The 25,322-nt window shown below is 43.8% G+C and overlaps 4 protein-coding genes across 4 annotated transcripts; 1 reads left to right on the plus strand and 3 right to left on the minus strand.

The window, feature by feature from the left end:
• Window positions 1-13,518: 13,518 nt before the first annotated feature.
• Window positions 13,519-15,135, minus strand: DPH2_1 (Diphthamide biosynthesis protein 2; the record flags this gene model as incomplete). Its single annotated transcript, XM_062913782.1, has 1 exon — window positions 13,519-15,135. The coding sequence occupies one exon, from the start codon at window positions 15,133-15,135 to the stop codon at window positions 13,519-13,521; it is 1,617 nt and encodes a 538-aa protein (XP_062764569.1).
• A 243-nt stretch (window positions 15,136-15,378) lies between these two features.
• Window positions 15,379-17,940, minus strand: DPH2_2 (Diphthamide biosynthesis protein 2). The gene is made up of 2 exons (XM_062913778.1): window positions 16,471-17,940; window positions 15,379-16,412 (listed from the first exon to the last, which is right to left on the minus strand). Exons 1-2 carry the CDS (start codon window positions 17,099-17,101, stop codon window positions 15,502-15,504), a joined length of 1,542 nt encoding a protein of 513 aa, XP_062764570.1. The 5' UTR covers window positions 17,102-17,940; the 3' UTR covers window positions 15,379-15,501.
• On the plus strand, window positions 15,390-22,763 carry QC763_512220 (uncharacterized protein). The gene is made up of 6 exons (XM_062913783.1): window positions 15,390-18,247; window positions 18,312-19,582; window positions 19,647-20,804; window positions 20,857-20,920; window positions 21,041-21,167; window positions 21,217-22,763. The coding sequence occupies exons 2-6, from the start codon at window positions 18,857-18,859 to the stop codon at window positions 22,754-22,756; spliced, it is 3,615 nt and encodes a 1,204-aa protein (XP_062764571.1). The 5' UTR covers window positions 15,390-18,247; window positions 18,312-18,856; the 3' UTR covers window positions 22,757-22,763.
• A 19-nt stretch (window positions 22,764-22,782) lies between these two features.
• Window positions 22,783-25,044, minus strand: QC763_512230 (uncharacterized protein; the record flags this gene model as incomplete). Its single annotated transcript, XM_062913784.1, has 1 exon — window positions 22,783-25,044. The coding sequence occupies one exon, from the start codon at window positions 25,042-25,044 to the stop codon at window positions 22,783-22,785; it is 2,262 nt and encodes a 753-aa protein (XP_062764572.1).
• Between the last annotated feature and the right edge of the window lie 278 nt (window positions 25,045-25,322).

Raw genomic sequence — 25,322 nt, forward strand, 5'->3', positions numbered from 1 at the left:
GAAGCTTTGCCGCTAGATTCACAACTGAGTACGCCTTAAGCATATTGCAACGTTCGAGGAAGCCGAATATCTTTATACTTACGGTAGAGGGCGTTAATTAGTATACTAAAGATCTCGGTGCTGGCGTCCGGAAACCGCCCCGCAATGCTATTAATAGTGGAAAGGGACCGGGTATAAGAGAGCGGGTAAGAGTAAATCTCTAAGACCCTACCTTAAAATTAAAGTTTTTTTGTCGTTGGTAGCTTTTAACATCTTAAGGTTACGCTGGGTGGACGAGAAAAGTCTCGGGAACTTAGTACCTTATGGTCACAACTAGAGATTTATTTATTCCATGTCTATTTCTTATCCTATGTCTGTTGTGGTAGCACCGCTACAGCCATGGGTCGTATATGCAGATTAGCCCGGCTAAGATTTTCAGTTAACTATAACTTACATTTAACTCCCGATGTATATATAAGCATTGAATTTACAGTTTCAGTTGCATGTGTCTAGGTACATAAGGTACCTGAACAAGGGTTATCCGAGAGTCTCCCGTATATTATTTGTCTTTTGTGGCAGAGTAAGTTCGATACGGTAGAAGCACAGGAATCTTTGCACCAGTTCTCGGGCAAGTGTGGCCACAGAAATATATTATCTAGCTGGTCAGATGCTTGATAATAAGGTCGCCTCAAAAAGTCCTCCGACTCACACGAAGGTACACGGTTCCAGAGAAGGCAGGAGTGAGGTTAGACGATAAATAATAGCAAGACGCCTAAGACGATCCTCTGCATTCCCACCGGCCGACTTTTATCCTACAACTTATAAGCGAGGCCTTTAATTCTAGGGAATCGATTTAGGGCCCCGTCCGTTTAGCGTAACGGTAGACCGCCCTCTACTAGCAACTAAAACCCCCAACCATAGGTAGTATCTAGAAATATAGTCTATGATTCGCAGTATTTATTATAAACCTAACGCATACTAAATTAATAAGTATATTAATCTCGATAGGGATATTATAAGATCTTTCCTATTAAAATACATACCGTATTTATAATCTCGCACCTATTTTATTATTTATATTAAGAACCGAGGTAAACTATTTGATTTATCGATCGAGGTCCCGACTTTTATATATTACGCTTAAAATTAAAATAAATAACTAATAGCCCGGCTCTAAATAAAAGCGAGCACTGGCTCTACCCCCTATATCTATAATACTACCTTCTTTATCGGCCTTATCTATCTAGTTAAGCTTTCTTTTTATAAAGCTTATCCCGACTATTTGCTACGGATAATACTTTTATCGTTATTAAAATCCATAAAGAGGAAACAGTAACTACGCTTAGAGGAGCTTTTAAATAATATAGTTACCTTAATTAGGGGTTCGTTTAGATTATTTTCGAACAGTATAGGTATCTCTGCCCAGAGCTTTAATAATTTCGACTCTATAATAAAAACTAAGTAACTATTTACGTCGCTAAGTAAACTAAGCTTTACTTTATTAGAGATAAGAGAAAAATAAATACTAAAAGACTTTATATATTCTATTAAAATATATATAGTATTTTCGATATTAAAATAAGTTTATTATCGATAAGAATATTTTATATTTAGAGTAGGTAAGATAATTACTAGTGAATTGTTTTATAATAGCTTTTATCTAAGTTAAGTTTCTAAATATAGGCGAGATTTAGTATTACTATTAGACATCTTAATAGTTTATAGAACCGTTAAAGCTTCGGCACTATCCAGAATAATATCGTTTAAATAATCTAGATTACGGGCGATGGTTTTATAAAAGCAAAAAAATTCGTGGACTTCCCGAATCTTATTTCCCAAAAATAAGTAAGAAAATACAGTAATATATATATAAAAATAATAATACGCGATAAAATAGTAAGAAAACAGACAAATATAACCCTTAACAGGTCCCTAAATAAATACACTTGCGTGACAGTAGCTCGCTCGCAGGCCGCACTTTACGCAGGACAAAAAAAGACACTATAGGCTCGCAGACTATATAATAAACACCGAAATGGCCTGATCAGAGGGCCAGAATTGCCTGCACACGTGCGAGGCTTAAAATACAAAGAAATAAAAGTCGATGTCCCGTCTAAAATAAAATTGTCACGGTTCTGGAAGACAGTGGGGCCACGAGGACCAATCAAGACTAGACCGCGCTATCGGGCGGGGCTCACGGTCCAGGAGATTAGACGGACTAATAAGATAAGGACCAGGGACCGCGGCGGGGCTTACGGTCCACGGTCTAATATCGGCTAATACGGAGCGGACCGAGGACCGTATATAAAACGACGGTCTACGGTCCATAGGTCTATATATACGGAGGAACTAGCTAGCGTAGATAAATAGTTCCGTAGTATATAATTTAAATTATATTTACGGTATTTAATATTTATATCGAGATATCTTATTATATACTATTTAGCTATACCGAACTAAAATTATTTAAAAGTACTTTTAACCGATATTCCTTTTAAAGGTTCTAAATAGGGGTTCGTTATACGTTATATACTTATTTTAACTTTATTATAGATAAATTAAAGGCGTCTTTTTACTACTATAGCCGGACTTAAAAACGTTTAGATAAGAGGCGTCCCGCCTAACCTAAGCGCCGAAGGACCTTCCGCTAAACCTATACCTTTTACCGTAAAGTAGGTTATTAAGCGTTTTAAAGAGCTCGAGGACGAAGCTTAATAAACCCGGGAGTAGATTTTCGCTATTTCGGTTACGTTTAAGTTAACTATTAAGCTTCCGGTACCGAAGCGCTATAAAAGAGAAAAGGTAAAGCTTAAAGGGTTTTTAATTTAATTTAAAACTTATTTTCGTTAGTACCTAAACTAATTTATTAACGAAGAATCGAAAATAATTTTCGCGGTTACTAGGCTTAAAGATAGGGCTTTTATATAATTTAAGCCTATCCTCGACGATTATTATAAGTAGGAGCCGGAGGATTAAAAGAAAATTACTATAAAATATTTCGAGAGCTATTGTGCCTTTAAGGCTAAACTTAAAAAAGTATTTAGGAAGTACGATAAGGTAAAGCGCGTATAGGGTAAACTCTTAAGTTTACGCTAAACGCGCTTAATAACCGATTACGCGGCTTAATTTAAGATCGATAACCTACGTAACGCTATTAACGATAAAGGATTAATATAGCTTTTCTATTATAACCTTAAAAATAAAATAAAAGATAAGTTATATAAGGAGATAAGGCCCGATACTATCGATAAGTATATCGCTATAGCTATACGGATCGACGATCGGTAATTCGAGTATTATATAAAGAAAAAAGAAAATAACGGTAAAAATAGCTATAGTAATAGCTATAGGGGATACTTTAACGGTAACTACTTTAATAATAGGCGTAAGCGAAGATACTTTAGTACTAGTTACTCCGGTATTATATACTTAGAACCGATAAACGTCGATATTATATAATAGTAAAGGCCGTAAGGCTAAGGCTAGGGTAGAAATAACCTTAAGTATTTTAATTACGGTAAAGTAAAATACTTTAAAAAGGATTATAAAGTACTTAAACGGCTCGGATAGAAAAAAAAGATTGTATTAATTATTATATCGAAGGAACTAAGGATTATAAAGGTAATAACTATTGGGTATTAATAAGGTAGAGCGGTAAGCTCCGAAAAAAACTTTAATTAGTATGCCGGATAAAAAAATATAGAGTTTTAAAAAGTAAAGGAAATATTAAAAAAGCTAAAGGCGAAGTATAAAAAAAGAAATTTCTAAATATAGGCTTTACGGAAATAAATAGTATAGATTATTATAGAAGTTACTACGGAGATTATTAAAGATGAGGGTCTTACGTAAAGACTTATTAAATAAATAATATTAAAGAAATAGTATAATAAGTACGGAATTATTATTTTATAAAATATATTATAGCCTATAAAACTTTTATATAAAAACTAAAAAGAGTATTAGAAAAGTAAGAAAGTCGTTAGTATTAGAATTATAAAGTTATTAAAAAATATATTAATATTTATATAATATATATCCTATAAGGAAAATATAATATAGTTTTATCCTAAATATCCGGAGTATCGGAAAGTACTTTAGTTTTAATATATTATATACGGATATATAAAGTATTATTAAAGTAAATCGCTATATAGCTATTAGCTAATACGTAAAGTAAGTAAGGAAAGTAAATTATAGTTAGTTAAAAAAACTATAGCCCAGTAGGAAAAAGCTTAATAGGAGGACCTAAACGATTACGTTTTATAGAAAGTTTAGAACCTAATTAAATTAAAAGATAGCCTTTAAGTAATATAGATTATACTAAAGTATACGAAATATTATATTAAATATATAAACGGTTAAAATATAAACGATAGTATATGCTTGTAAGAAAAAGTAGTATTAGGATAATATTAAAGCCTAAACTATACTATATATTTATAAGAGAAAGTTAAATAATATTATTAAGCTAAAACGCTTAAAATTAAATAGAAAAACCGCTATTAAGCGTAAATACGAAAAAATATTAGAGATAGAAAATAGGAGGAAGCTAGGCAAGTATAATTAAAAAACTTTGTATTATTAGTTAATCTAAAGTAAAAAAATATTTTTAAACGATATAATTATTTAAGAAATAATTCGCGGCCTTTCGCGGAAGCCGTTAACTTTTAACGGATTATAAATAATATTTTTAAAAGTATTAACGTAAGGTAAAAATATAAAATAATAATTTAGCGCTCGTTAGCGAAATCGCTATTATATAGGGAGGAGGTAAGAAAAATAAATATTTTTAGATTATTATACGATAGAAGGATCTTTAGGTAATAATATTAATAAATAATAATATAAAAACGAATTTAATTTTACTATAGTTCGTATATTAGGCCCGTATACTATAAAAGAAAAAGAAGGAATAGATCGTTATATAAAGACTATTTCTTACGTAAAAGGTCTATAGGGAGATACTACCCCTAGATATTATAGTCGAAAGAAAAATAATACTAATTATATTCGATATTATAAATATAAAACCCTCGAAGAATATAATCCTAAAGTAACTATAGTATAAAGATTATAATTTAAATATTGATTAAAAGGATAGTAGTTATTTACGATTAAAAGAGCTTTAAAAGTATTTAATTAACGATAGAAAATTAGGAGTATATATAGAGTAAAGTGTAAAATAAGTATCCTCTACGGTATTACTATAAGGAGTATAGGAAATAATAATATATTTTATTAATATAGGCGGTAAGATCGAAGAAGTAAGGTTAACGACGTTAGTAAAAATATCGGAGGTTAATAAATACGTTTATTATAATAATATAGAGAAGGGCGAGAAAAAAATAATACCGGTAGAATATTAAGGATACTTAGCCTTTACGGCTAAGTATTTAAAGGGGTTTCTAAAGTAAGGACCGTAGGATTATAAAATTAAGTTAAAAAAAGGAGTTAAACTACGGTTATTTAAGGTTTATTATATTAACGATAAATAAAATAAGGAGCTACGGAAGTACTTAAACGAGAATCTAAAAAAAAAGTATATTAAGGAGTCTATATTATTAATAGGATATTCTATATTTTTCGTACCGAAAAAGGATAATAGCTTACGATTATATATAGATTACCGCTAGTTAAATAATAAAACGGTAAAAAATAGTTATCCGCTACCGTTAATATTTAAGTTACGGAATTAATTAGTAGGGGTATAATACTTTATATATTTAAATATATTTATTAGGTACGCCTATATATAAATTAAAGAAAGAAACGAATAGAAAATAGCGTTTTATATATCCTATAATTATTTCGAGTATTTCGTAATACTATTTAAATTAATTAATACGCCCGCGACGTTTTAATTTCTTATTAACTATACGATACGGAAGTACTTCGATAAAATAGCGGTATACTATCTCGACGACGTTCTTATTTACTTACGTACTTTAAAAGAGTATAAATAATATATATAAAAAATACTCGACGTATTATACGGAGCCGGACTCTTAATTAATAAGAAAAAAAGTAAGTTCTACGTATAGAAGATAATATACCTAGGATATTTAATATCGCTAAGTAAAGTATATATAAAACCGGGGAAAATTATAGTAATTAAGGATTAACCTACGCTATAATTATAAATATATATTAAGGAATTTTTAAAGTTTATAAATTTCTATTAAATATTTATCCGGGGCTATATAGGTATTACGAGGCTACTTAACTATTTAATTAAAAAGGATATAAAATTCCGGTAAGGGCAAAAAGAAAAGTAAGCCTTTTAGGAGCTAAAAAAGGCTATTTTAAAAGACTTGGTATTTAAATTATTAGACTTTAATCGACTATTTAAAGTCGAAGCGGATATATTAAATTATACGATTAGTAAATAATTAAGGTAGCGAGACGACGACGGTAAGCTATACCCGGTAACCTTCTTTTCGAAAAAGCTTAAAGGAATACGTTAAAACTATTCGATTTACGATAAGGAACTATTTACTATTATCGAAGCGTTCGAGGAATAAAGGCTATACTTTAGCGGTACTAAGTACGAAGTATAGGTCTATATAGATTATAAGAATTTATAGTATTTTACTATTACGAAGGTCTTTAATGTATAGTAAATATAATAATTAAAGTTTTTTTCGGAATTTAATTTCTAAATTAATTATAAAAAGGGCTCGGAGAACGCTAAAGTAAATGTATTTAGCCGACGAGCCGACTATTATAAAAATATATTTAAGAAATTACTATTATTATTTAAGGAGGCGCCGGATAGTACTTTTAAATATCTACTATAATTATAAATAAAGTATTATATAGTATATTATAAAAAAGCTATTTCTAATAAGTATTAAAGGAAATTAAATAATAATATTATAGAGTAATATTAATAGAAAAAGCTAAAGCTATAGGGTATTTAGAAAAATAGTTAGGGAAGACTATAGTATAAGAATCGAGCGTACGTAAGGCTAAATAATAAAATAATATTAGTAATAAAGATTTACGTATTAAAGCTCGGAAAATATATAAGTATCGCTAAAACTATAAAAAAAATTAAGTAGTACTTTAATTAGCTAGGGATTAAAAATAACGTTAAGGAAGCTATTTAATTATATTATACGTACGAAAGAACGAAGGTTACGAGGTATAAGCCTTATAGATTTCTGAAGCTACTATTAATAGTAAAACGGCTATAAAGTTTAATTATAATAAACTTTATTATTAAATTACTAAAGTTTAAAAATACGGTAATTAACGTTAAATACGATAGTATATTAACGGTAATTAATAGGCTTATTAAATAAATATACTTTTTACTTTATAAAAAAACTTAGTCGGTAAAATAATTAATAAATATAATATTATAATATATTATAGTAATATATATATAATTAAAGGAATTTATTACGGACCGCGATATTAAGTTCGTATCGAAGTTTTAAAAAGCGTTAATAACGAGGCTAGGAATAATAAATAAAACGTTTTCGGCCTATTACCTTTAAACGAACGGTTAAACGGAACGGCTTAATTAAATCGTAAAATAATACTTACGGAATTATATTAATTTCGAGTAGGACGATTAAATTAAACTATTACCTACGGTATAACTAATATATAATATATCGCTAACTAAAACGATTAAAACTATATTATTTTTTACGAATTTCGGTTACGAGGCAGATCTACGGTAAGGACCTACGGTTAAGGTATTTAGAGCTAAGGTTAAGGTAAATAAAATATATATATTTTATAATAAGCTTAAGTAAAAACTAAAGTTTATAAAGGAAAAGATATAGAAATACTATAATACTAAAAAGCTCGAAGGACCTCGCTTTAAAAAAAAAAATATAGTATTCTTTTCTATATATAATTTACGTACTAAAAAACTTAATAAAAAACTAAACTATAGAAAAGTAAAATTATTTAAAGTTAAAAAAAAAATATCGGAAACGGTATTTAAATTAAAACTATTTAGTATAATATATTTACGGTTATATACCTTTTATATTTTACTTTTAAAACCTATATTATACGTAAAAAAGGTTAATATATAAATAATAATAAAGGACGAAAAAAAGGAGTATAATATAAAAAAGATATTAAATTTACGGTTTAATAAAAACTAATTAAAGTATTTAATTAGTTAATTAAAATATCCGGCTATAAATAATTTATAAGAACTATAGGTATACCTTAATTACCTAAATAAATAAAAAGAATTTTATTAACGATATTCGGACTAACTAAAGCCTAAATAAATAAAAAAAACTTAGCTCCGGCCTATAGCTAAATACTATAAAACGGAGCTAGAACTTCGATAAAAATCGAACCTACGCTTTCGATATAATAATTAACGTATTACGTACTATATTATAAAGTTAAAAAATATAAAAGAAATTAAATATAAATAATACTATACGCTTTAGGTACTTTAAGAAGTAAAAAGTATACTATTAGCGGTATTTAACGTAACGAGGAAGGAAGGACTAATTATACTAAGATCGAAAAAAAGATCGGAAGGCTAGTTAAGGCTTAAAGAAGGGTCCGGAACGTAAAGAAACTATAGAATAATATCTTAAGCGGCGTCCGGCCGCGTAGAAGTACCCGGCGAAGAAGTAAGGGGCGCCGTAACTATAGACTATACTATTTAGACATCCTCCTTCTAAATACCCTACGCGAAGAAACGCTCCTCGCGAATATAAAGGAAGCGGCGTATTTATTTTACCCGGATAAACTAGATAGTTAGTTACGAGAGCTAGTCTTTAAGCCTTTACTCCTTACGTTCGAGCCTATTTTACTTTTTTATCGTTCGGATTACTATCGAACGGTTAATTACGGTATAGAAAAAAAAAAAAAATATACCTACGGGCAAAATTAATATTAAACCCGTTATATAGAATCTTACGGCGTACGTACTCGGCGTACCGTAAAGATTCGGGAGCTATAATATAAGGGGTCCCGAAAGTAAAATAAATAAAATATAGTATTATAGTAATACTACGGTAGCGGATTCGAAAAGTAAAGGCGAAAAACTATTTAATTTTATAATAACGTTTCTATACGCGGTTAAATATAATAAGCGGTAAAGTAAAGAAAGAAAGAAAGACTTATAATATTATTAATAATAAAAAAAGACTAGGCCGCAGGGGCTTCGGCCTAAAGGAGGAGCATTATATTACGGTTCTGGAAAATAGTAGGGCTACAAGGACTAATTAAAACTAAACTGCGCTATCGGGCGGGGCTTACGGTCTAGGAAATTAGACAGACTAATAAAATAGGGACCGGGGACCGCGGCAGGGCTTATAGTCTACGGTTTAGTATCGGTTAATACGGAGCGGACCGAGGACCGTATATAAAACGACGGTCTACGGTCTACAGGTTTATATATACGGAGGAACTAACTAACGTAGATAAATAGTTCCGTAATATATAATTTAAGTTATATTTACGGTATCTAGTATTTACATCGAGATATCTTATTATATACTGTTTAGCTGCACCGAACTAGGATTATTTAAAAGTGCCTTTAACCGATATCCCTTTTAGAGGTTCTAGATAGGGGTTCGTCACAAAAATATCCTAAGCAGACCGCTTATATATATAACCTCTAAACTCCTAAATCCTCCAAGAGTCTTACTTTCTTACCTTTTAATTAGGAAAACCTTAAGCCCGTAGCCGCACCCCAAACTAATACTAGCTCGAGATAGTAAAGAAAAGTATATTAGTTTAGTAATATTTAAAAGTCGTTAGTCGTATATTAATAATTTAATCTTTAAGTATATAGCCCGGGTTCCTAGATCTTACTACACTCTAAAATATAAGGTATATAGTTAACTAGGCCGCCTTCCGTAAATAGAGCAATCTATTTTAGTCGCATAAAATCCTTAGCATTAGGTACTAAGAGAAAATTAACGGGCTAATAATATATAGCCGTACAAGTACGGCACCCGCTAACTTATTTTCTAATATAGATAATGCAGCTAAAAGCATTAATTTAATTTCGAACTATTTAAACGTAATATACGTAGGTCTACGGTATAAATATCAAGGTTTTAAGTACCCTAGGAGCTCTTCTAGCTTTATTACTTTACTAAGTTTTCGTTACTTCTCTTTATTCTAGCGACTATAAACTTAACAGCTATAATCTATAATATATAAAGGTAACCTTTATTTATTTTACTATAGTAGTAAGTTTAATTCGTCGAGTGTTATATTCGAAATACCCTAAACCTAAATCAAATGTAACGGTTCGCTACAGTAACAAAGCCGCTATATCACCAGTCCTAACTTATAAATAACCAGCGGCAACTACTTTCGGTCTCAGAGATTTCATGATAGTTATACTCGTAATAGAAGGAAGTCGTCTGTTTTTAGGCTGCTTGGCCTTGATTGTAAGGAGCTTGATTTTCTTGCCGGCTTCTAGGAACTAGGTGTACTGGTCGGATGTTTTCTGGAGACTGGGTGCCTGAGTGAAGGTGTTTGCTTCCTGGCTAAGGAGGGCAGGCAGGCGGTGTTCTATGCGCGTCGAGCGCCTCAGCACCGGAGTGCCTGCCCCGGTGATGTTGGCGGGTGGGAGGAGCCTGTGTCTGCATGGGAGGCTATGGTCACGTTGAGGAACATTGCCACTCAATCTGACAGTGACCTTCCCAAAAGTTGATAGTGTCGATGTTGGCTACGCTTAGAGATGTGCACTTAGATATGAAAACTTGGCACCACACCACCCCCCTTCCCTTTTGTCAGCATTTGACCCTAGTTACTGAGCCATCGGGCTGCTGGATTCTGACCCTTCCCCAACCCACGTTTACCTCACCCCATTGCGCCTCTTACAGTTCTAAAAGGAAGCAAGTATGAACTAAAAATACCGCCCTTTCCGGATAGAATATATACCGGCTATAATAGAAGCTACGGTGTAAACGCAAGAAAGGTAGAGCTAATAAAATAGTACCGTCCGTTATAATTACTAAAAAAGGTAATATTAACCCTTTTATAGAAACCAAAACGTTCGGGTACTAACTGAGCAAAATAGCAGGGCAAAGGTCATCCCAGAAGATAACATTACGATCAGGAGCTGATCAAGGGTAGAGCGGACAGGATCCCGAGTTTTCTACTATCTATTGTCGTATGTGATAGATTCCGTGAGCGGTTGTGCCTATTAATTGGTGTGGGACCGAACAGCTAAGCTGGACTGTCCAAGGTACCTTGAAACACGGCAACAACGGCGGCCCTGTTGAGCTATACTCCTGAAGTGGCACCATACCTGTGAATGGCCGTCAGAACATCACACTCTACGATGACGCTCGCAATAATGTCTAGTTCTGGACTTGATTTGGATGCTGGGCTGGTTCAATCTCCACGTGCAAAACTGATACTTCCTTCGGCGTCCCATCTTGCACACCACCTTTCTCGACCTCTTCCTTTCCATCCGTGCCATCTGAATTCAATCCCAACCTAGGTATTCACTCATCATATTTATTCACTCTCAAATAGTAGGAGCAGCCTGTAGGACATAGGCACATGCCCACCCCCTACATCAGCAATACACCTTCGTCTGGTTGCGGCCCATACTGTCTCAGTCAACCAGAGTGATAGAGAGTTGTCCTTTCGAGCACCAATAACAAATATCCCCATCCCTAAGATCTAAGCTGAAGCCAAGGAAATGGTAAGTCGACTTCCCATTCAAGCTTCATGATCAACAGCTCCATCATCCAACCCCTTTGGCGATACCTGAAATAATTCTGACAGCGCTCCAGGCCAGTAAAACGGAGATCGTCATCGCCATCACTGGCTCTATTGTCCTCTTGGCCGCCTGCTGCTTCTCGATTAGAACCAATCGCCGCACTCAGCAACAGCAACAGCTCCCGGTCAGCGAACCACGCGTCTCCTCGAATCGTCGTCGTCGTCGTCACACGACTCGCAGCAGCCGAAGCTCCTCTATTTCCACAAACCCATCCAACGTTTCCAGTCAACCAAGCTTCATTCACCATCCAAGCATCTCAAGTCACTCAAGCGTCTCAAGCCAACCGGATATCCCCCTTCCAGCGCCAGCTCACTTCCGCGTCCGCACCTCAACTCATGACGAGTTGGATGGCTACCGGTCCTGCGGACAGCCACCAGAACATTCGGCTCAATCTTAATGTTCAATACCCGACAAGATATACGTCGAGATAAACATGTGGCTAGGTACTGTATTGGGACGGGAAGTTATTGATAAATTTGGGTGGATGGATGGAAATGGTGCAGCCAAGCCCTGCCATTTTCAACGAGGATTGGAGTGGAAAGGGCAGGATGGGCTTTAGACTCTGGGCACGTTAGTTTCGGCAACTAGCAGAGCTCTGACGATAATATACAGTTCAAGGGGATGCGATTTCATAGAGCTCCCGGGGCATGTTAATTAATTTGTTCGTTGTTAATGTCAATTTCCATCAACACCTCCGATCACGATTCCCCATCTGAGTGATTTTATATACCTAAACACACTTCTCACGGCTGTCTAAGGTTTTTAGGGGTTATGGCAATTGGCTGAGAGCTGTATAGTTTACATCGTGACTTTATAATGTTCAACTCTGCACTTGCTTTGCAAGCTGATGCTCATCTATGGGGGTTGCACAACTTCGACAGTCACACCTATTCACTCGCACAAAATGAAAGAGGCCTTTGGGGCGTGGGAACAGGCCCACTGCCTTGCTCTTCTTTCATCTTGCAATCTGGGCCATGACCTTTTCCCTCCCTCTTTTGGCTTCCATCCACAACACACCTTCGTTGCACCTCATACTCTCAACCAGACCAAAGCTCAGTCATTCTGCCACCAGCAACAAAACCTTGTAATCACCGCAAACTCAGGTCGAAGAAATGGTACGTCGACTTCTTATTCAACCTCAACCAACACCAGCCTAGCAATCCAGACCATTACATCCATCCCGACTGCTCATCAACGTCTCTAAGAACCCCACAGGACACCTCAATGAACATCGTGGTAGCCCTGGCTGTCGTTCTCTTCCACATCATCGTCTTCACCCTCAGCGGGTACTGTATCTGGATTCGTCGCCTCGCCCAGAACCAACCTCAGCTGCCCATTCGTGAACCCCGCACTCCCACAGACACTGGCAGCGATCATTCCGTCCCTTCACCTGAAAGTGTCGGTAGTAACAGCCGGACAGATTCTTCTCCCTGGTCCCGCCAGAGCAACAACAATCAATCCAACTATTCAGCCTCATCGGCACCCAGCCTCAACAGTAAACCAAAATGAGCCAGGGGGTTACTACAAGGAGGATATGCCAGCTTTGCGCCCCATTTAATCCCGTTTTCACCATTGCAACTTCTCACTACTGCAGACTTGCGGCCAGCGTGCTGAAGGTCCACCATATTTGAGCCACAGCTGCCAGAAATGCAGTCGAGTGCTGTGAGACCGTATATGGCCCAAACTGCCTCCCATCGCACCTTTGTGTTAATGGTGAAGATGCCGGCATGCCGAGAACGTGGAACAAATAATAATAAACGGCGCCAGTGTGATCTCCAAACACTTCCATTCCTAAAACATAACTACCTCTTCTCACTATCCCCAACCGTATACCCTCTTGCCACACCCCTCCTCCCCTCCTCAATAGCTGTGCTCTCTTCCTCAGTATAATCACTCCCCAACCCCTGCCACGTCCTCTGCGACCTCAAGAACTCAGCACCCGGACTAACCACCCCATTCACCATCGCCAACTCAGCCTTTGGTCTCAACGCAAGCGCCCCATTCGTCCCATTCCTGTTCTCTTCTACCAACCCCTCTTTCACCTCCCCACCCTCCCTCTCCTCCTTAACCTTCCTCACCCTCATCGGCCGACTAGTACTAATCAGCCTCCCAGTCCTAAGATCAAACTCTGGCGGCGCAGACTCCTCTTCACTATCCTCATCCTCCTCTTCCTTCCCTTCCACCACCTCCTCTTCTTCATCCTTACCAACCGGCGCCTTCACCCCCTCAATCCCCCCCCACCAACTCCCCCCCCACACCCTCTCCCCATCCCCCATCAACGCAACCTCCAACTCAAACGGCGTCACCACCGGCCTAAAAAACCCAGCATCATCCTCCACAAGACTGCTCTCCCAACACCCCACCACCACCCACCCATCAATCTCCGCAAAATTCGCCAGCTTCGCCGGATTCAGCTTGCCAACCACAACCGTATAACTCTTTTTATTCGCCGCCGCAATCCTCTTCCTGAGCGCATCCACCGAACACAAGTAGTTCGATACTGAAAGCGTATTCACCAATATCCCAATGATACCCGCAGTTGACAGAGATAATAGCTTCGCATACCGCCGGCCGAGGAGTCGTCCTGCGGAGAGGGAGCTAGATGATGGAAAGGGGGAGTGGGGCGTGTCGTGGATGTAGAGGGAGCCTACCCTCGAGGAGAGGGCTAGTAGCAGGGCTGTTGGGGGGGTGGAGATGTGGAAGAGGGAGTATTCTTTTAGTGAATCCCCCTCCGGTGTAGAATCGGAGGAGGCGCTGTGGGAGACGATCTTCCGGTTGGGCAAGATGTTCGTTGGGTCATGGGTGATGGCCGTGGAGTAGATATTTGTGTATCCCTCCGATACAAGACGTGAGGCAACCGCCGGAACGTGGGATTGATACGTCACATCCGCCATGATAACCACATTTGCGTCTTTTCCCGGGTATTCCCTCTCGAAAGCTTCGACCGTCTCGTCGAGGTTGAGCCGATGTTCGGTAAACACGTAGATAACAGGTAATCGGGACGTGGGCGAGAGACACGACCGGCCGTAGTGCACCACAACCTGGGCATCGGCGTGTTCAGCCGCTACTTCATCAACACAGCACGCACTGTAGGAAGTGTCGGCCAGGATGAATATCTTCTCGATTTGTTCTGGCCCGGATGATTCCTCCTCTTCTTTTCGGAGAGCAGTCAGCTCATCCTTGAGCGCCTGGACTAGCCTCGGCGCATCGACCAACATCGTGTCTGGGAATTGTAGGGCTATCGTCTTCCATTTTCCCAGTCGCAGTTCTCGCGCTGTCCGTGCGACCTCGTAGATTTGGCGGAGCTCGTCGGCGGTTTTTCGCGGCGCCTTGGCCTTGGTCTGGGAATCTGGGCTGGCGTGCTCGAAGAGGTGTTCGGCCGGGGTTGACAGCACCGGGGCGGAGGATAGTTCGGTCATTTTTGGTTTGTTGGGCTGATCCAGGACGGTGTGTCGCCGGTGGTAGTCGCCGTCTGAACGGTGACTTGGAACTTTTTTCTTTGGCGAATGCGGGGCACTGTTGATCTTCAGATTGCCCCGCGCTTGGGGTGACGTCGGGCGGGCCGCTGATCCCCCACCAAATTGTGCCTGGCGCAAAGTCCCGGTAAGGCAGTATTCTAGTGGGGCAGTAGCTTGAAGATCACTGAGACATGAACACAGCTCAAAATCAACGACGAGGACGCGAGATGAAGATTTTTATTTAGTATATGTACAAGAAATTTGAGCGCCAGAAAATACAAGCATCGTTAATACATCGCTTCTGCCATCCATTATGAGATCGCGGTCCTAGAAGACCGTCAGAGGGTTCCACCCCACAGCAAACACCCTGGTGGCTGTGTAGAAAGCCAACGCAACAGCATACGAGATGCTCGAAAACAAAATCACGGCCGTCCAACCCGACCCAGATAACAAGGCGCCTCCAATTGGGACACTGCTCAGCGTACCAAAGCTGGCCACCATCATCGCCGTTGAAAACAGTCGCCCAAACTTTCGGTGATCGCAGAGCTGACCCAAGCACACCGGCACCAAGCCAATGTTGCTGCCACTGCCAAACCCAAACAGCACCGCGTATGCAATCAACATCGAATTCGAGTGGCCAGCCGGCAACCACAGCGCCAGTCCCGTGATCAAGCAAATGGCGATAGTGATGATAATAACATTGAACCGCCCAATCTTATCCGCCAGAATTCCCGGCAACACACGTCCCAACACGGACCCGGCGTTCAGGTATGACAACAGCAGATAACTTTCCGTCGCATCCTGCCCGTGGTCAACAGCGTACGACACAATATAAGTCAACGGAACGAACAGGCCCCACTCCATGAAGAACACACCGAGAGCAGCGCATGCGAACCGGGCATCTTTGAACACGGAAAAGTCGGGCCAGACCGACTGCACCTTTTCGCCCTTAGCGGGGGGCAGTCTGGTCTTGATGAACAGATTGGCTGGGATGGCCAGGCCGAGCATGATCAGGGCGAGCACTCGGCTGCTCCAGTTGAACCCGATGGTCGGCAACAGCTCTCTCAGCACAATGGGGAAGATGACGCCGCCGATGCCGCCCGCTGTACTCGCAATGCCTGTCGCAAAACCTCGACGGACGTTGAAGAAGTGGGCGATGGAGCCATAGGCGGGACAATTGAGGAGAGCACCGCCCAAGCCACCCATGACGGAATAGGTGAGGATGATCTGATAATATTCTGCAGGGTGATGGTCAACCTCCGCCGTCTATCATTTCAGAGAAGCAGGGGCACTCACCAGTACACCAGCTCAACAACAACAAACTGAGCGTGATCAGCAAACATCCCACAGCAACAATCAGCCTCGCGCCATATCGATCAAAAATAGGCCCAACTTGGACCCCCACGAAAAACACAATAAACAGGTACAAGCTAAAGATCCAGCCAATCTCGCTTGGCGAGTTGTCCTTCAACTGGTGCGTCGAAAAGTACGATTCAAACACAGCGGCCGAGTTGATCAATCCGTACAGCGACAACATGGCACAAAACGACCCAAAAACCACCAACCACCCCGTCACACCTCCCTCGGGAAAGTCAATCGTGGTCGCCGCCGATGGTGAGCGTTCCAGCTCGAGCTCGGGATCCTTCTCCGTGGTTGGGCCATAGTGGTTGGCATCCGGTATGGTACGTCGAGACGCCACTCTGACTGGCTCTACCTCAGGTTCGGTATCAGACGAGGAGGCGGAATCAGTTGGCGATGTCTTTTCACCATCAGCTATTGGAACATCCAATGTCGAGTCTGATGATGAGTTGTTGGAACGGTGGTGTGGTGGTGATGACGATGAGGAAGAATTGGTGACGCCATAGGGAGCGCTTACACCAGCATCCCCTGTTGTGGTGATGACATGACTCTCTCGCGGCGGCGGCATTTGCGTCTCTTTATGAACTTTGAACCCCGGAATGCGGGAACGACGCCCTCTCAACACCTCTCCCGACCAAGCCGGAAAGTGGGTATTTTCTTTTCCTGTTGCGGGATGAGAGAGGGCGGGAGCGGATTTCGGCTGTTTCCGGTCTGGATGAGTGAGGATCGGTACCGATGCGGTGATGTGGGGCCGGTGTTTAGATGTTGCTGATCTTTTGGTTCTACAGACAACAACAGCTTTTTTTTCTTTCTTCAGATGGTGAAGAAGGAAAAGCGGAAGAAGAGAAAAGAAGAAGACCAGTCCCACACTGATGAAGAGGGCATGTATCGGGAAAGGGGGGGCCGTGGCCGACAACTAAAAAAGAAAATTCGCCCGCGTGGGTCCGGTCCAAGGAATGCTTTCCCCACAGTTTGACTTCTGGATTGGATTATTCCCGGCCGGCACCCTTCCAAACGGCTTCGGCATTGCCTCCAAGGGCAGGTTGGGGCGGGAAAAAGCTGACATAATTGGCGGTGAATTGGTCATGGAAATGTTTTTTTCCTTTGCCCGCTTCTGCATGGGTGGGTATGGATGTGTGCCTGAAATGCATACTATGACCAACGTCCGAGCGGCCACCGGCAACGCCTCCCGTGAGGCGCTACTATCGGGAGACGGAGGGTGGGACGGGAGGGCCCGATCTTTCGGGGGGAGTTCCCCGTTTTTTTTTTTTTTTTGTTCGGCAAGCTACCAGTACTCGCAGTGATTTGCGGTCAAGCAAACGACGGTTGGGGATTCGGGAATCGTCGAGACGTCGAAGGGGGAATGAAAAAGCCAAGAGATTTGTGGATGGGTCTCGGCATGCGGGCGGCTGGCGGTTGGCTGCATTGGCTGGCTGCCGTCATCCCTGTCATTTCTTTTGACATCGGCTTCTTCGAGTGTGGGCGTCGGAACCGAACATCGCGATGATGCACTCGAGATTTGGCTTGATGTTACACAACGTGAGATATCGGATGGGGGGAATGGATATCTTAAAGGATATTCGTTCGTCCATTGAGATTGGAACCTGTTGTTTGAGCCCCCGCGGACGTGTACTTTGGGGCAATTGACTGGATTGGACGGCTCGGATACCAGCGACCGAAGGCCTGAAAGGGACTGTGGTTGGCAAACATTAACGTAAGTCGGCTGCCGAGCTCTCCAGATTGGTGAGAGTTGGAATCTAGCATTGGTGGGTGCTAAGCCGATCGCTGATTGGCCAGCTCGTCAAGATTTCAAACAACCTCAGGACTGGGCAAGGCTGTGTCTGGGTGTCTCGCCAGATGTGTTGGCGGCGCAAGTGTGGCGCACAAGAAACTCGCTGGCGATTGGTCGTCTCGCCAAAATCACATCCTACGAGGCTGGGGTTGATGATGAGGCCTTTGAACACGAAGGTGTTAGTTGTTCGTGATGGGCAGGTTTGATTTAGGGGGCAGTGGCTGAGACTTTTTCTTTCTTTCTGGAAGCTTTTGATCATATCTGACAGAAGTTCTATAGGTCTGTGCAGATATATCTCAAGAGTCTATAAGAATAGACCTTAGGACCAATTTTTTGGTTGGAATCTTCTTCTCAGCACAAGCATCACATAGTCGTGATCCCACTCCTATTGTTGCCTGTTCCAGCGCTGCCAAGCCTCCAAGCCTACCAGTTTCGTCTCAGTCCAACTTTGAGAGACTCGACGTCCCAGCTCGACGGTCTCCAGGCCGAACTTATCTCCTATTTTATGACCTACCTGTCTCTTTTCTCAAAATGCGTCTCCCTCTAATGCTCCCCCTCGCCCTCTCACTTGGCGCCTCCGCCCAAAACTTCGTCAACCCATCCCAAGACACCACCCTCCTCTTCTCCTCCAAATTCCCCGGCGCCTCCATCACCTACAAAGAAACCACCGCCCTTCTCTGCGAAACCACCCCGGGAGTCAAATCATGGTCCGGCTACGTCCACCTCCCCTCCACGCTCCTCACCGATGTTCCCTCCTCCCTCGACATGAGCATCTTCTTCTGGTACTTCCAGGCCCGCAAAAACCCTGAAGAAGCTCCCACATCCATCTACATCAGCGGCGGCCCCGGAGCCTCGGCCTTCGACGAGACAAACGGGTTTCCTTGCACTTTCAATCCAGACGGTAATTCGACCAGATTGAACAACCAGAGTTGGAACGAAGAGGTCAATATGCTGTATATTGACCAGCCTGTCGGGGCAGGGTTCAGTTACTCCAAGATCGTCAACGGGGTGGTGGACTTGATGGACAGCCTGTCTGAAGATGGCTCATTCTTCACTCCTGGAACGGTCGAAGAACTCCAACAAGACAGTCTCAACCTGACCGTAGCCCCTGCTACCATCCAGTCCCTCGACCCCCGAGATGGGATCAACACCACGCAACAGGCAGCGAGGGTGATGTGGCAGTTTACCCAGGTCTGGTTTTGGGAGTTTCCAGGCTATGATACCTCCAATAAGGAAATTAGTCTTTGGACTGTTTCGGTTCGTCTTTCCCCCTTACCCTTACCCCTTATTCCCGCATACTAACTTCCCTTCTCCCCCTCAGTACGGCGGCTTCTACGGCCCGTCCTTCATGGCCCACTTCCACAGGCAATCCTCCCTCCCAAATTCATTCCCCCTCCAGCTCTCCACCCTAGGCATCCAAAACGGCTGCTTGGACGTTCTTACAATGGGCTTATCATACCTCGACTTTTCACTCAACAACACTTACGATATTCAAGCATATCCTGAAGAGGTGTACTCCTCCGCCAAGACCAATCTCACTGAGTACTGCCAACCCCTCCTCCTATCCTGCCGGCAATCAGTCCAAGAAGGCGACCCGTTGGGGTATGGAAGCAACAGCACTGTCAACCAGGCGTGTGCTCTAGCAGCGGGTGTCTGTTTTGGGTTTGTCCAGGGGGCGTTTACGAGCTACTCCGACCTCAACCCGTTTGATATTACGCTGTCGCATCCGGAGACGTACCCCCCGTTGCACTCGATCGGGTACCTTAATCAACCCTGGGTTCAAGCCGCGTTGGGAGTTGCGGTGAATTTCACCGCTGTGTCGAGGTCCACTGGGGGTGTCTTTTTCGCCTTGACCGGCGACCCGATGAGGCATGATCTTTCAGATTTGAGGTACGTTTTGGAGAATAATATCAAGGTCGCGATGGTGTATGGGGATTTGGACTATAGGTGTAACTGGTTTGGGGGGGAGGAGATCTCCCTTGCTGTTGGGGGGGAAGAGTTCAGAGAGGCGGGGTATGCGGATGTTGATGTTGGGGGGGTGGTTGGGGGGTTGGTGAGGGAGGTGGCGGGGTTGAGTTTTGTGAGGGTTTTCGATGCGGGGCATAGTGCTTATGGGTATCAGCCGGGGGTTGTGAAGGAGGTATTTAAGAGGGTGATGGACGGGAGGGATGTTGCGAGTGGGAAGGTGGTTGCCGACGAGGGGTATCGGAGTCAGGGGCCGGTGGATGTGAGGGGGGTGAAGGTTACTGCTACGAAGGGCAGGGATGCAGGGTGTTTTCTTGCGGATGTGGGCAGGACGTGTGATCAGGGGCAGGTGGAGGCGTTGAGGGAGGGGAGGAGGGTGAGGGTTGAGGGGGGGAGGGTGGTTGAGCCTGGAAGAGAAGGGGAGACGAGTGTGGATGGGGATGGGAAGGGCGGGGAGGAAATGGAGCAGGTTAAGAGTGGTGGCACTGTGAGGGAGACGGCCGCGATGGCTGCTGTGATGGTTCATATGGGGTTAATGACTTTGGCCGTTCTATGATATGGTGTAGAGTCTGGGTGCGTTGGCCAGCTGCTCAAGGTGTCATTGGCTACATCCTTTTGGATGGTTCTTCTGTATGGTCCTGACGACATCTCTTACTTTTCATTGGACGTAACCCGTAGGTTGCCTGACTGCTGTGCCATGACAGTGCATCGGCAGGATTCTGACATGTCACCCCAAATTGTGATCCTGAGGCTGTTGGGAATCGATAACTATTCTTCAACTTTCAGTAACCCTACGCTCATCTAGAAAAAGGTTCACGCCCAAAAGAATGGTCCCACCAAGGAGCACGAGATCGAAACGTGGATGCATTACCTGCAGGTATGTCACCCATCTGACCCATTTCCTCTTCAACACTGACATTGCCCAGAATCCGCCGCGTCAAATGCGATGAAACAAAACCCCAATGCAGCCGCTGTATCAAAGCCGGCCGCACCTGCGATGGATACGCAGCCACATCATCACAGCTAAGCGGCCGGGACATGGCAACCGCAGTCAAAACCCTCCAAGTCGTCGGGCCAGCAGCCAGAGTTCTGGGGGAAGCCGTCCTGACCGAAGACTCTGCCTGCTTTGACTTCTTCCGGATGTGCACAGTCACCATGACCAGCACCGCCTTTCCTGCCCCGTTCTGGTCCCGCTATGTCCTCCAAGTGGCACATTTCGAGCCGGCGGTGTGGAAGGCCGCAGTGGCAGTCGGGGCACTGCATCGGAGGTGGGAGTCGAGAAGCAAGATTCGGCTTCGGCCTAAGCCTATCAATTCAGGCGCGGCAGGAGGGAAAACAGAGGAGTTTACCAAACAGGCCATGCAGCAGTATTGGGGTGCTATCAGTATGGCGCGCACCATCCAGGATCCAGGGGTGCTCATGGTTATGAGCGTTATTCTCGCCGCGGCGGCGAATATGGCTGGTGAATGGGCAGCAAGTCATATTCACATCCAATCCGGGCTCAAACTCGTCGCTTCTCAGTCACCCCACAACACCATGTCCGGCGAGATAGCCTCGATCGCCCAATCCCTCTCCCGTCTCGACCTCTTAGTCATGACATTCGAAGACTCCCGCACCCCTTACGCCTATGCCGACCCCCTGACCGGCAAACTCCCCTCCTCCATCCTCAACATGCCCCGCGTAGGCAAGCTCGACGATTTAATGCAGGCATCGATGCATCTCTTTGGCATGTTCCGGTACTTTCTCAGCGTCGAGGGCGGGTACATCTTGGGTTTTGTCACCGAGGAAGATGATCTCCCCCATTTGCAAGCCCGAATCGCCGAAGACGTCATCCGTTGGAAAATCGAGTTTGAGATCCTGGCCAACCGAATCTCTTCTTCGGCGTCCCAAGCAGAGCGAACCACACTGCTATCCTTAGAACTCTACCACTCCGTCTTGTCTCTCATGTCCCGCGCGGGAATCGCCGGCCCGGCAGTCAGATGGGACGCCTACACTGACGAGTTCGCCCGCGTCATTTTCCTCTGTGAAACCATCAACAAGAACATCTTCTCCCCGTTGCCGTTCTTCATGTCCCTCGAGCCAGGCCTGGTTATGCCGTTGTTTTTGACCATAACCCGGTGTCGCCATCCCATCGTCCGACGCAGGGGGCTGAGGTTGTTAAAGTCGTTGAACCGACAAGAGGGAATGTGGAACAGCCCTGCCGCCTGTGTGGTTGCTGAACAAAAGGTTCTGGCCGAGGAAGAGCATCTCGAGTTTCCACTGCCGTTGTATATTGAGAACTTGGATAACATGCCGATGGACGGGCCCACAGGGGAAGGATGGGAGAGGAGCATGGCGCCGGAGGAGTTGAGGGTGACGAGGGATCAGCTGGAGGTTGATGTGGAGAGTGGGAGGATCGAACTGAGGCTGTATACGGGGCTGGGAGAGGAGGAAAGGGAGGTTAAAAGGGTGAGTTTGGGGTACTAGGTACAGGTATATAACCATACTTTACGTTATATGATCTTTAACGTCTCCGTGTGACCGAGCTCAAAGAAATTTGACTTAACATCAGGGTGACCCCTGGCATAATCCGTCTTCTCTAGAAAGAAGCTGCCCCGACGCTGACACAGTCCAGTCTGATCACCGGCTCCTCTCTCAACCAAAATGCCAGCCACTCCTTGGGTGTGCCAGACGTCCAACGCAATAAGCAAGAGCATGCTCTGAAAATCGCTATTGGCCAGCGTTGTCATTATGGCCTCTTTGTCCTCCGGAGAATCTTCCAACATCTTGAGTTCCCAAAGAGGCTGGTCCGACAACCCAGTCCACTTGGAACGATCGACTGGACCATCACACGGCTCGAATGACTGAAAGAAGACCATCGCTGAGTTGTCACTCTTGACCCAAATGACCACGCCATACTTACCCACCTCCTCAGCCGTCATCACCGTCCCCCTCAATCGGAGCCATGCCCCCGGTTTCAAAGCGCCATACTCGGCCCCCTTAGCTGCAAACTCCACCCCCCAGTTCTCCACCACTGCCGGCTCTTCATTCTGCAGTCTCCCCACCCTTACCTCGCCGTTCACACCAGCCCACGACCACGTCGGCGCCCGGTACCTCCTCGGCCTTTTCCTCCCTGGATCAACCGGCCTCCACATCAACGCCGACAACCAGCTCTTTTTGTCTTCCTCATCGATAAGCAAACCAGCCACATACCTCTTCTTCTCCCCCCTCGCCCTCCCCACCTTGACAATCTGCTCCGCCAACGCACCAACCGCCCAAAGCTTATCTCCTTCCTGTCCAAGAAAGCGCCGGGTGTACTCCTCGACGATGACCCCCCACTGGGCAGTGGTGCTCGTATCAATCAGTGACCCAACAGGGTATACCCCCTCCACGAGAGACCTTCGCCCTGGTATCATCCTGTCTGTTAACACGGTTACATTCCCCCCCGCCCCGGCAAATGAGTTAACGCAGGACCAGTACAACTGCCGCTGCGCAAACACCAGAATCCGCCTCGAGAGCAATGACTCTTGAAGGGTCCACCCCCTAGTAGTGATGGGTTCCGCTGGTGTAGAAGGATGCTCCTCCACGAGGTAAACCGTGCCAATGATATCTTTTGTGTCGTGGTTTCTAAGGAGAACACAAACCGGTCCAGTTCGGAAAGGAGAAAATGCTCGCGGGGCAAGAAAACCTTCTGCTGCTGCGGAAGCGGAGGCAGCCAATATGGTGAGAGTAGCCCGTCCATAATACGACGCCATACGCGTGATCTCGAATGCCTTGTCCGGGTTTGTGCCGAAGCCGTCAAGGTTGTCCTGAATGATACAGAGCGCGTCGATCCAGAGGTATTGAAACCCAACTTGACGAGCAACCCAGATCGCATCTTGAAGCGTTTGGTCCAAACTCAAAGGGTCGATAGACCTCTTGTAAGCATCAAGGTTCTCCGACAGGAGCTTAGCTCTCTGATCACCTCCCCAACAATACGACAAAGCCACAAACCCACCCCTCGAAATTCGTCCCAGCAGCTCCTCCCCTTCCTCCCATGTCTCAACCAGCCTAAGCCTTGGCTCATCCAACCTCCCCAAATCCAAAACCCGACTCGGGATATCCCCATACTCCACCCTCTCCCCCCCCAAAACCCCCACTGGTCGTCTCGGCATATCAATCTCAATAATCTGATCCGTCCTACACCACGCATGCCCTTCCAAACACCCCCTCAAACACCCTCTCGCAAACCCCATCGACTCCTCCGACCTTACATCCCTCACATACGGTCTACAACTCGTATACACCCCCGCAGCATCCCCCTCAAAGGCATAAACATCCAACTCCCCCACCCCATTCGCTACCAAAACCGGCACCCTCTCCCCAGTAACCCCATCAAAAACCCTCAACATCAGACCCAACCCATCCCTTCCCCCTCTCGTCTTCCATCCATACAGCTCAACCCGGTATTTCCCTTTTTTCAAACTATCCTCCCGGGAAATCCCCCGCCACACCCAACTGTACAACTCACATCCCTCCTCGGCAGCATCCCTAATCCCCCCAACATCATAACCCAGTTTCAGCGTAAAGTGATGCTCAGTGTTGTCACGGATAAAAAACTCCCGCGTGCATTGTTCACAGATATATTTCCCGTGACTTGTCCCCTTGGGCACACCATCAAAATCACACCAGAAACACGGCAGCTTTGGGCGTCTGACGTCCAAGTCGAGGTGGATCCCGGAGCAGTGTCGACATGAGTGAGGGTTTTTAAACGTGGAGACGACAGGGACTTTCATCGTGGGCAGCTGGTCATGTGGAAGAGACACAAACTAAAAAAAAAAGAAAAGGAAAAATGGGCATTGGGAAAAGAGAGGAAGAACAGCTGCCGCCTGTTTGTTGGCTGTGTAGTCAAGGAACCAACAGCAAGTCTTGGCCGTTTGGGTGGGCCACACACATCATCCATCCACCAATCACATCACAACAGCCCCGAGCCTTCTCAGAAACGAGGACCACAACCTGTGTAGATTCCCCTCCCACTAACGTTCTACCATAAAACCTAAACGCCCACCATGCA

Source organism: Podospora pseudopauciseta (genome assembly GCF_035222475.1).
Source record: "Podospora pseudopauciseta strain CBS 411.78 chromosome 5 map unlocalized CBS411.78m_5.2, whole genome shotgun sequence".
NCBI lineage: Eukaryota > Fungi > Ascomycota > Sordariomycetes > Sordariales > Podosporaceae > Podospora > Podospora pseudopauciseta.